The sequence below is a fragment of the Gracilinanus agilis genome, chromosome 2 (genome assembly GCF_016433145.1).
Source record: "Gracilinanus agilis isolate LMUSP501 chromosome 2, AgileGrace, whole genome shotgun sequence".
Lineage (NCBI taxonomy): Eukaryota > Metazoa > Chordata > Mammalia > Didelphimorphia > Didelphidae > Gracilinanus > Gracilinanus agilis.
The window spans coordinates 539131963-539143620 of NC_058131.1; the positions used below are offsets into that span (position 1 = coordinate 539131963).

At 41.3% G+C, this 11658-nt stretch overlaps 2 protein-coding genes across 5 annotated transcripts in view; one reads left to right on the forward strand and one right to left on the reverse strand.

Annotated features, from left to right (window-relative positions):
- Positions 1–2619: 2619 nt before the first annotated feature.
- On the forward strand, positions 2620–7605 carry EMC4 (ER membrane protein complex subunit 4). Of its 2 annotated transcripts, XM_044665150.1 has the most exons (5): positions 2620–2859; positions 5903–6017; positions 6445–6598; positions 6923–7083; positions 7540–7605. In XM_044665150.1, the coding sequence occupies exons 1-5, from the start codon at positions 2774–2776 to the stop codon at positions 7573–7575; spliced, it is 552 nt and encodes a 183-aa protein (XP_044521085.1). In that variant the 5' UTR covers positions 2620–2773; the 3' UTR covers positions 7576–7605. The 2 variants fall into 2 exon arrangements, with proteins under 2 accessions (XP_044521085.1, XP_044521082.1); XM_044665147.1 differs by lacking the exon at positions 2620–2859 and having other exon boundaries at positions 5737–6017.
- Positions 7606–7811: 206 nt separating this feature from the next.
- SLC12A6 (solute carrier family 12 member 6) overlaps positions 7812–11658 on the reverse strand; it is a 119054-nt gene continuing 115207 nt past the window's right edge. For all 3 annotated transcript variants that reach the window (XM_044665145.1, XM_044665144.1, XM_044665146.1), the window contains one exon: positions 7812–11147. In XM_044665145.1, the coding sequence (XP_044521080.1) occupies positions 11056–11147 (92 nt within the window). In that variant the 3' untranslated portion in view covers positions 7812–11055. The remainder of the gene's footprint in view (positions 11148–11658) is intronic.

The window sequence follows — 11658 nt, forward strand, 5'->3', positions numbered from 1 at the left end:
ATTTTAATTTAAAGGTAACAGGAATATCTTGAGGATGTGAGGATCAAGGATTGATGGGTGAGGATAGAGGTTAAAAGGATTAAGCTAAACTAAAAACGAATTGATAAACAGCTAGGCAGATCCCCTTAGGGAAAAGCCTCGAAAGGAATTCTGCCACACTGGTTTGGCAACCTTGGCCTCGTAGCTGAACTAAACTTGGCTATAGATATCCGTTGATCTTCAGAGATGACTTTGTTGATGGTTTTGATGAATTTAGCTGTTGATGATGATCAAATATAATTCAGATTTCTGTACTGAACAATTGACCTAAGTAGCAGATTCCTAAAGTGAAACAGCTAACACAAATCTGTGGTGAAGCTTTTTGGTTTGCCTGGAGAGCTTTTCCCCTTCCACCCTTTACCACCTACCTAACTCACAACTGAGTCCCTTTACCTTGGGGTGATCTCCTATTTATAGGGGTGCTCCAATGGTCTTCCACTATCTCATGCCAGCTTTGGGCATTCTAAAATCTGCTACAGTTGGCACAAGATGGCTACTGACAAAAGCTATTTACAATACAAGATGGTCATTTGCAAAAGCTATTTACACATGCAATGACATACAACAACCTATCTGCATCAACTACACTCAATGACACACCCGCATCTTGCAATGTCACCTGTGTATTGCAGTGACAGGTCTGATACACAATGGCAATCCTGAGACACACTGATCCTCGTATGTAACACAACATACCTGTGTCTCACAATTCCACAACTTTGTCACACAATAAAATGAATATACCACACAGTGATATGACTACAATATGCCTCTGTTACCCAACAAAGATTAGAAGGAAATTAGGGGAAACTTTCTAGAGACTGTTTCTTGGATAAAGACCTCATATCTGGAATGTATAGAGAACTTGGCCAAATTTATAAAAATGAATCATTCCTCAGTTGCTAAATGGTCAAAGGATATGTATAGGCAGCTTTTGGAAGAAGTAATCAAAGCTATCTACTGTCATATAAGAAATAGCCTAATTACTAATTAGAGAAATACTAATTAAAGCATATTTGAGATATCATTTCATATATATAAGATTATTAAAATAATAGATGGGGAAAATGACAAATATTGGAGGGGATGTGGAAAAACTGGGACATATACACTGTTGGTGGAACTGTGAAATGATCCAACCATTTTGGAGAACAATTGTTACAATACTGTGTGATACATGTTTGATGTTATGTGACACACATGGCATATATGAGATAGTCTTGCATGCCATACTGTGTGCAGCATGGCATGATGTGTCATGGCAACATATGACATGGCATGGCACTACACCATATGGGACTTAGCCACAGCATTCAAAATTTCTCCATTTACTGTGACCAATGGTTCCATGTATGAATGGTGTGCTGCTGGCTGGTGGAAATGGAAATTTCTTTTATTTTATCATAATTATTTATTATTTCATCTTTTCCTCTGCCTTAAGCCTTCTAACCCTGTTCTTTGTCTTCGTCATGACCTCTGATCTTTGCACCCTGAAGTTCTTTCACAGGCCCTTATCACTAAATTGGCTATACACTGTACTCTCTCCCTCCTTCTTTATCTTAATCCCTCTGGGATTCAGTTCAGCTTCATACTACCCTCTACAATCAAATTTCTTGCTTCCTACTTCTATTACCTAACCTTCCTTACAAAATGCAGCAACTCTGGATTGCTTCCTCCACCTTATTCCTTGTCTTCTAATTCATCTACTGCAGAATGGAGCTAGAGAAAATCATAAACTATGCTGACTGTCTCCACTTCAAATCTGACTGATTGCCACTGAAGATGAGGGCTATAAGAGAAGGAGAAAGGAGTAGAGTAGCTAGCGCAGAGGTACAGCTGTGAGGCCCTTTTAGGTCTCCCCCTTACTTCGTTTCAAATGGGCCCCTACCCAACTCCACTCTTGCTTTTCAATTTCAATGACTCGTTTTACTCCATTAGATTGTAAGCACCTTGAGGGTAGTTACTGTCTTTATTTTTCCTATGTGTATTTCCAGCTCTTAGCACAGTACCTGGCACATGGTAGGGGCTTAATAAACATTTATTGATGGATTGACTGACAGGTGAATGTATCACAGGAAAGGGCAATAGGAAGAAGCCAGCTGGTCAATTAATACGTATTTACTAGCCACATAACATATATAAAGCGGCTATTCCGTACTTTTTCTCCCACACACACAGATTTCTTATTAGCAAATTTCTAAGCAGAGTCTTCCATTCCCCATCCACAAGCCTTCAGGCAACCAGAAAAGACCTGTCGATTCCTAAGTGTGCATCACGTAGGGGAGTTGCGGGAATATAAGCCACAACTCACATTGAATCAAGTACTAGGGGAATAGGCGGGTAGCCTTGGGAGTGAGGGAAGCTGGTAGATGAGGAAGGGAGTGGAGGGAGAGGGAAGAAGGGAAGAGGGTGGAGCAGAGAGGATCAGGCGCTACAAGGCAGAAAAGCTCGGTCCCTTTAATAAACTGTGGGTCCCGCCCCCATGCCCCTCTCCTCCCTCTCATGTTCCATTCAACCCAACCCACTGGGTTCTAGTTAGGATCCAGACAGGAAATGACGTCAACAGGCATACCCGGAAGTGCTGTTGGGACACAAGCCCAGGCTTTTGCGGGGCGCTTTCTCGAGCTCTGGGGTTGTCTCCGCGGGAGGGCGGTCGAGGAACCTGGTGCATCCCGGGGAGAGTCGCAGTCCGGGTCAGTTTCCTTCTCCACTGCATTAGGTAGCGGTGGTTGCCATGACAACCCAGGCAGGTTTGGTGGCGAACCGAGGCCGGCGTTTCAAATGGGCCATTGAGCTGAGCGGTCCGGGAGGTGGCAGCAGGTGAGGCGAAAGCGAAGAGCGAGGAAAAGAGGAGGGGAGGGCGAGGGAGGTTTATTCCCTGCCAGAAGGGACAGGAGAAAGGGGATGGGACTAGGGACCTCATTCTGCAAACGCGGGATTAAGCGCCTACTGTGTACCTGGCCCTGTGTTATATTTGCCCCGGGGATACAGATACTCCACTGTCCTCGTTCATGTAAAGCTACTCGCTAATTTGGAGTAAGACACACCTATCCGTAGGCACACCACCCTAGTGTGACACCACCCTAGTGTGACAGGGAAGAGGGACATCCTGCCTGCCAGGCCAGCCAAGACAGTCTGAGACATTGGTGGAGAGAGGAACACTTAAACTCTTCCTGGGAAGACTTCAGGAAAGTGGCATCTCACGGGCCTTGAAGGAAGGAAGCAACTTCAACAGATGGACATTGAATAGGACAAGATAAATCAGTGAAATCTACAAATTTCATTTATAATTTAAATTATGTACACATTTCTATAGAAAATTTTTATGTATTATACACATATGATAAATCAGTAATAAAGATTTAAGAGTCTACTGCATACCTGGCATGAGTTCATTCCAGGCATGGGGGCCAGGATAAGAATAGGGGACACTAGGCCAATTTCAGGTGAAACAGAAGTGAAATAAAGCAAAACAGATAAGCTGGAGCCAAATTGCAAAAGGGGTTAATTGCTAGTTAGTTTATAATCATTTATGATTATAGGTACTTTAAGAGATAGGGATACAAAGAAAGGCAAAAATCATAACTTCTGTCCTCAAGGAGTTGGCATTCTAATGTGGGAGAGAATATGAAATCACTGAATATGGACATACTTGATAAATCGGAGGCAGTCTCAGAGGGAAGGTTTCTTGCAGAAGGTGGATTAAAACTTGAAGGAAGCCAAGAGGCAGAGGCAAAGGTGGAGAGAACATTGTAGGCCCAGTGGTCAGCTACTGAAAAGGGATGGAGTAACACTTGTGAGGAAGTCAGCCAATATCCCTGGATCATAGAGTATGTGGAGTGAAGCAAAGAGTAAGAAGACTAGAAAGGTAAGAAGGGGCCAGGCTATGACAAGCCAAATTAAATGGCGAACAGAGCATTTTATCCTGGAGGTAATAGGGAACCACTGGAGTTTATTGAATCAAAGCCCTTGAGTGGAGTGCAGAAGAGACTTGAGGCAGGGAGACAAATCAGGAATTTAAACTTTACTAGCTGCCACTAAGGTATTTTGGGCCGAAGAGTGATAGCATTAGATAGAATTTGCATTAGGAAGATTATTATGAATTCCAGTGGCAAAAAGGAAGAACCTGAGAGGGGATAGGCTAGAGCAGTGATGGGCAACTCTTTTGAAGTTTCATTGTATTGTATCCTACTCATTGTATTCGTCAGATTAGGAATAATGTCATGCAGCCAGATAGAACAGTTCAGGGGGCCGCTTCTGGCCTGCAGGCAGTAGTTTGCCCATCACTGGACTACAGGATAGGAGGCTTACTGTGTCAGTGGAGGGTAGGGGACAGATAAGAGACTTAGAGATAAAATCAGTAGGATTGTATCACCTTTAGTTCAGGCCATTTTCACCTCTTGCTTGTTGTTAAGTAATATCCAACTCTTCATGACCACATTTGGGGTTTTCACAGCAAAGATACTAGAATGGTTTGCCATTTCCTTCTCTAGCTCATTTTAAAACTGAAGAACTGAGGCAAACAGGGATAAGTGACTTGTGTAGAGTCACAGCCAGTAAGTTTCCGAGGCCAGATTTGAACTCACGAAGATGAGTTTTCCTGAGTTCAGGCCCAATGCATTATTTTATCCACTGTGTACCTAGCTGCCTGACCTCTTTGCCTAAATTTTTACTATCTTACACAGTGATGCCAGATTAATTTCTTTAGACACAGATCTGACCATGTGATTACCCAACTTAATCGGCTCCAGGGGCTTCCTGAAACTTTTGAGCCCTACATCAACTAACCTATCTTTTTAACTTCAGTGGGCATTACTCCTCCCAAATGATGCCATCTGGTCAAACCAAACTTTCTTTGTTCACACAGAATATGCCATCTCCCTTCCTGCTGTTTTTGCACTGAATGTTCTATATATCTGGAATGTACTTCATCCTTACCTCCTTTGAACCCCTCTTTTCCTAGAAGAACCATATTTTGGATTTAGCTTTTCCTATTTTCCCAACTGCTAGTGCCCTCCCAAAAACTTAACCACTGTACATCACAAAATTTTATACTATATATGTCTTTATGTTTACTTGCCTCCCCAGTTTGAATGTAAACTCCTTGCAAGCAGAAATTGTATTTTCTTTGTATTTTTATGACTGGCACCTAACACAGTACATAGTAGGTACTCAATAAATTTATTATCTAAAAACTCAGGGATCATAGATCAGGACTAAGAAGGACCCTTAAGGTGCCAACTATTCCTCCTTTTTTTTTTTTTTTTTTTAAAATAACCCTTAGCTTCTGTCTTAGAATAAATGCAATTGGGGGGGGGGAGGTTAAGTGATTTGCCCAGGGTAACACAGCTAGGAAATACCTGAGGTCAAATTTGAACCCAGGCTTCCAAAATCTAGGCTTGACTCTCTATCCATTGAGTCAGTTAGCTGCCTGGAGATGCCATCTAGTCTTAAAATAATTTTTTTTTGTATACTTTTTTTTTTTTAAACCCTTGTATTTCGGTGTATTGTCTCATAGGTGGAAGATTGGTAAGGGTGGGCAATGGGAGTCAAGTGACTTGCCCAGGGTCACACAGCTGGGAAGTGGCTGAGGCCGGGTTTGAACCTAGGACCTCCTGTCTCTAGGCCTGACTCTCACTCCACTGAGTTACCCAGCTGCCCCTCTTAAAATAATTTTTTAAACAAATGATTCAAAATTATGAGGATGGGTGACTGGGAGGATGGAAATGCTAACCCAGAAAGAAGTTAGGGGAAAAGGCAGGGTTTTTTTGGGTGGATGGGTAGGTGAGGGTGGGTTAGGAGATTATGTGGGAGATGAGTTTGGGAAAACCCTTAGCCTCTGCTTCTTGATCTGGTTCTTTAGAGGCCGAAGTGACCGGGGAGGTGGTCAGGGAGATTCCATGTATCCAGTGGGTTATTTGGACAAGCAAGTTCCCGATACCAGCGTGCAGGAGACAGACCGGATCTTGGTTGAAAAGGTACAGAAATAGGAAGAGTATGGTCATGGGTGGTTGTTATCTTTGAAGTCCTTGAGAAAGTACTATTCTTCAGTGGTCTAAAGAGTAATTCCTTAAAAATAAAGGCCCTATAAAATAAAAACTTGGGCCTAAGAGTGACATCCCTTGGGACAAAAAGGGGGCAAGAATAGAGGGGACAAAACCCATCTATTCCCCCTTCCTGAAGCATGAAATTGGAGAAAATGATTTCTGGATAACTTCATGGAAAATAGCCTAAATTTTTTAGGCCTCTTACTGCTATTTTCTAATCTTTGGATGAGAGATCCTCAGATGGCAGCAGAAAACCCAAGTGAAAGCATCCTGCTCACAAACCTTGGTGAAGGTAACCAACCATTATATTGAGGGTATCAGTAGTGATAAAACTGAAATGACCATATGTTTCTTCTAGCGTTGCTGGGACATTGCTCTGGGTCCCCTCAAACAGATCCCCATGAACCTTTTCATCATGTACATGGCAGGAAACACTATTTCCATCTTTCCTACTATGATGGTGTGTATGATGGCTTGGCGGCCCATTCAAGCACTTATGGCCATTTCAGCCAGTAAGTATTCTTGGTGGTTGTAAGACATGCTTTGTGTTTTTTAAGCAGCTTTGCTGTAGAGAAAACCACAGTCTAGCTTCTCCAAAATGTGGGAGGCACATGTTTTCCACAGAGCCTTTGGGGTCCAAAAGCCAGTTCACTAGGGGATATCCCCTTTGAAGTAATTTGGTACAAAGTCCTTTGAGAAGTGAAGCTAAATTGCTTATAATCAGTTCCTCATCGAGTAGTCCAGTTTTAGTATGTCCTTGAATGTATTATATTAGTCTACGATGACCTTGGATCTGCCTGATGTAAGTTCTTTTATACCTCTCATTGCCATTGCAGCTTTCAAGATGCTGGAGAGTTCAAGCCAGAAGTTCCTCCAGGGCTTGGTTTATCTCATTGGGAACCTCATGGGGTTGGCTTTAGCTGTCTATAAGTGCCAGTCCATGGGGTTGCTGCCCACACATGCATCAGACTGGTTGGCTTTCATTGAACCCCCTGAGGTAAGGAAAAAAGAAAATTGTATTTGCCTGGGTTGAGATGTAATCACTAGCTCAGTGGTTCCCAAACTTTTTTGGCCTACCGCCCCCTTTCCAGAAAAAATATTACTTAGTGCCCCCTGTCACATACTATCACCACCTCTTTACAGTTATTCACTGCCCCCAAATGCACCTGTGGCCATCACCACCTCCCTGGATCACTGCAACACCCACTAGGGGGCGGTGGCACCCACTTTGGGAATCACTGCACTAGCTGAATGGGGCGTCTACCTTATTTGGCAGAAGGTAGGGTTGGTATTAGAAGACCAAACTTAGGAGGTAAGGCTCATAGGGAACTTCAGAAAATGTTTTTGAGTAGGTGATGAAAAGCGTGAGAACGTGGGGTGAAAGATTAAAGGAACTTAATAAGAAGCTACACCATAACCTTTATAACCTTTATCATTTTCTTCTTTTTTTCAGAGAATGGAGTTCAGTGGTGGTGGGCTACTGTTATGATCAGGGGAAAACATGAACTGGCATCCTGGATCCCATTTGTTTTTTTGTCACTTGTCCCTTTTCAGTAGTAGCACCTCAGTCTATTCTGCTTTGCAAGTCTCCTGTCAGCACTGGAGACTTGCAATTTCTTTTTATAAAGGTAAAAAGAAGCAGAGCTTATAGGGTAAAAGTTCTACAGAGTAACTAACAATAAAGAAAAACTATAGTGATCCTTTTGGCTGAAAATAATGTAAAAAACTTTATTTATGTTTCCAATACAGAGCAAAAACAACAATCAAAACCATAATTCCATGTAAACAAAAGAGTAGCTGCTTCAGCCTCTCCTTTCAATAAATTAAACTGCTCAGAACGGCTCTTGGAAAAGAAAACAAAGTTGCATGAGTTCCCTTCAATCCATTTTCCTTAAAAGAAAGGTTCTAACTCTAAATGACATGAATTAAAGGGGACAAATACTGCTGGAGACAGTTGTGGCAGAGTTGTAAAAATAATGCTAGCTTCAGATTATACATGATGAGAAGAAAAAATGAAAAATGAATTATGTCAATACTAGACTGAACCTGGGCTTTTTCTACCTGCCATATTTTATTTAACTTAGGGAGAGGAAGGTGACTGTGCTTTAATCCATCACAGGGTAGGGAATGGGTTCCTTAGGGAGAGGCAGTCCCCAGCTGCCACAAGAAGCTATGAGGCATTTATGAATGTGAAATAGTGTCCATTCCCCTGATAAAAGACTCACCTCAGCATGATTTTTAATTCAGCAAGTGAAGGCGGAGACCAATAGCAAGAGGATGTTTGACACTACGCTCCCTGGGAATATTATGGCTAAATCTCCAAATTTGATCTTGTTCCAAAGGTAGCAGGCTCTTCCCTTCCCTCACTTCTGTGAAAGCAGACAGCCCCTTCCCTAAGGTGCATTCTCTTGTGGAGTTTTCAGTATTGCTCTACTTTGCAATGATTAAGAGACACTTTGTGGACACAAGAGACAAAATACACACAATGTCCCACACAGAAATAATGAGAGTCTGGGCAGGGGACAATACTCTGCCATGTAACAGTAACTAAAAAAAAATCCAAAAAACAAATAGATGCAGAGGGGCTATACAAATAAGCTCTAGCCCCCTTCATACCTTTAAAATATTTTGATAATAAACTGCTGGGAGAATTCCCTTAAAGTCTTTTATTTTTCTGTCTAGATTATGTTTAATTCATTCTACCTGACCTCTAAAAACATCACCCTTTGCGGGGTAGGGAGAGTGCTGCTCAGATAAACTAAAAAGCTCATCAGGACACGAAATGATCTTTTTGGTTACAAAATCTAGGTTTTTGGGTAGAACAAATGAGGGAGTTTTCTTCTGTATTGAACTCCAATCTATATTATAAAAAGGAAATTGGGACAGGGAAAAGAATAAGAAATAGAAGATATAACATAAGCCATAAACATTCACTACCATTTCTTTCCTGACACGTTGGAGGAAGAAACTGGAACCAAGACTGGTTTAATACCTTGTCCTGTTTAAGGAAGAAAGGAACTATAGTTGATTGTTTTTACTATTCTAATTTGTGTGTAGCTACTAGTGATCTTGTTATAATGAAGGGTTGCCTTCTCTATCCATGGAACTAGCTGAATCATCTGTTGCACATTCTGAATCTAAAAGGACTCATGTAAAATGCTACTGAGTGAGAAAAGAAGAGATATTTTTAGATTAATTATGTAACAGCTGATTCCGTGATGTGGCCATGAAGTCTAGGCAAAGTAGGAGTGTTACAAATCTGTAACAGAAAGGTTTCAGGCTAACTTCGGATCTCTGAAATTATTGTCCATGTCATCTTATATTTAAATCTTATATAAATATTCCTATGCCTGGAAGCATCTGATGATTGGCCAAAATTAAAAAAAAAAAGTAAGAATATTTAACTTGCAAAATGACTTTAGTATCTCATACCATTCTGAGAACACAAAGGAAATTGGCAACCACAAGGCTTTTGATTGATCTCTAAGCCCAGAGCCAGGTCTTTACAATCAAAGTAAAGGAGGAAATTGAAGGAAATGGCAATGTCCTTCCCCACCCTAAAACAAAAAGCTAATTATTAAATTATCTGGGCAATGCTATTGATTTCCCTACTTCACCTTAATTTTTAAAAAACCAGGCCACACAATGGAACCTGGAACTTCTTAAGCAAGGCCAATGTCAATTCATATTCTTTGTCACTTGAGGAGGAAGGAAGGGGAATTTAGCAATGCAGTGACTTTGGCACTGTAGATTAAGGTATGGCACCAGAACTTTCGATTCAATTGCTGAATTTACTGTAATAATATAGGCCCATCTTAAAGTTATTTAATCCTTAAGGCAAATCAGCCAATCTCCCTATTTTTTTGCCTTTGTGGTTCTGTACTGTGCCTGCTAAATAGAGAGGGTGAGAGGAAAAGTGAGAGAAGCCCAGTTAAATTTCTCATTACTTGCAAGTTTGCTTATTTTGCCCACGTCACTCATCTCTAAGTATCCATGGACTATAATTGTGTCAGTCTGAGCAGCTAGCTGGGGTTTGCATCATTTAGATAACACTCCTTTTCTAAAAAGTAATTTCCAGAGTAACATTGCCTTACAGTAATACCACAAAATGGGCTAAGTTTGGAGAAATTGAAACATTCAGTGTGCACAAGTTGTACACACATGCTTTAACCTGGGATCAGACTAAAGAGCAGCATCTATTGGGGATGGGTCTCTAAGTTTTTCCAGAAAGGGCTTTGTATATAGGTTTGTTTCATTCTTTGCAGTACCACAAGATGTACTTGAAAGGCAAGCGATAACAGCACTGAAGATGAGATGAAAAAGTTTTCCATATGGGTTTGTTACAGAGATACTGAGATGCCATATACTTGTGGCTGTGGATTTTTCTGTTGGAATGTTGTTATACTTCTCCGAGCATCATCCTTGGACTACACATCCTGGAGTTCAAAGTTTCTTCAGGAGATCAAAACTGAGTAAAGGTTTCTGAGATCCATTTTGCAATTTCAGTCTTGCCCAAAGCAAAATGACTATGCATCTTGTCCTATTTAAGTTCACCCTTTGATCCTTGCTCCTCTCTGCCTCATCTCTTTTTCCTTTCTGATGGTAATGTACCCTAGACTGGGCAATGACAAGATTTTTAGATTTCATGGATGAGGAGGGAATAATTCATTTATATAATGCTTTCTAGTTACAAAGCATTTTATACACTTCTCATTTGACTTGCATCTTTTAGAAGGAGGAGTAGGGGTCAAGTGGGAGGAAGGGCAACTCCAACTCCTTTTGCACTAAAGTACAGGAAGAGGAGGTCTTGAGGCTCAGCTCCGCAAAAGTTCAGTGTCACGTGTACAGAAAACAGCCCTCTCGTCCATTGGGAATGGCAGCAAATAAAGTGCCAGATCATCTGAGATTTTTTTGTGGATTATTGAAATCTGTGAAGAGGATTAGGTCAAGCAGAACATATCAGATGCAGTTAGGAGTAGATGGTGATCACTTCACTGCCACCACCTCGTACAAGGAGGACACGCTCTAGGCCCTCTGTAAGCACCTCCAGGAATTCCATATCTATACAAATAGGTCAAGGAGCCAACCAGAACATTAGCACATTCAACTTTGTGTCATGACACCTAAAGACTTTTTGTCTTTGCAGAACTGCAATATATATTATATCATGATTTACCAGCTAGGATTAGAGGGGAACTGACTTATGGATCTAATTTGGTCCTGTGCAGGAACAATTTGGGAATCTAGTCACCTTCTAATCCTATATTGGACATCTTCCCCATTTTACACAAAGGATGTGTTTTGGAAACCTCAAAGTTGTGGATTTCCCCATGTTGTGCTTTCATATTCACTCTTAAACAGCAATGATAAGATCCAGAAGTTCACTGAAACATGAACCTCCAATGTATATTTTTTCTACAATCCTTCCCTTCCCTCTTAGAATCAATACTGTGTATTGGTTCTAAGGCAGAAGAGCAGTAAGCGGGGCAACTGGGTAGCTCAGTGGATTGAGAGTCAGGCCTAGAGACAGGAGGTCCTAGGTTCAAATCCGGCCTCAGACACTTCCCAGCTG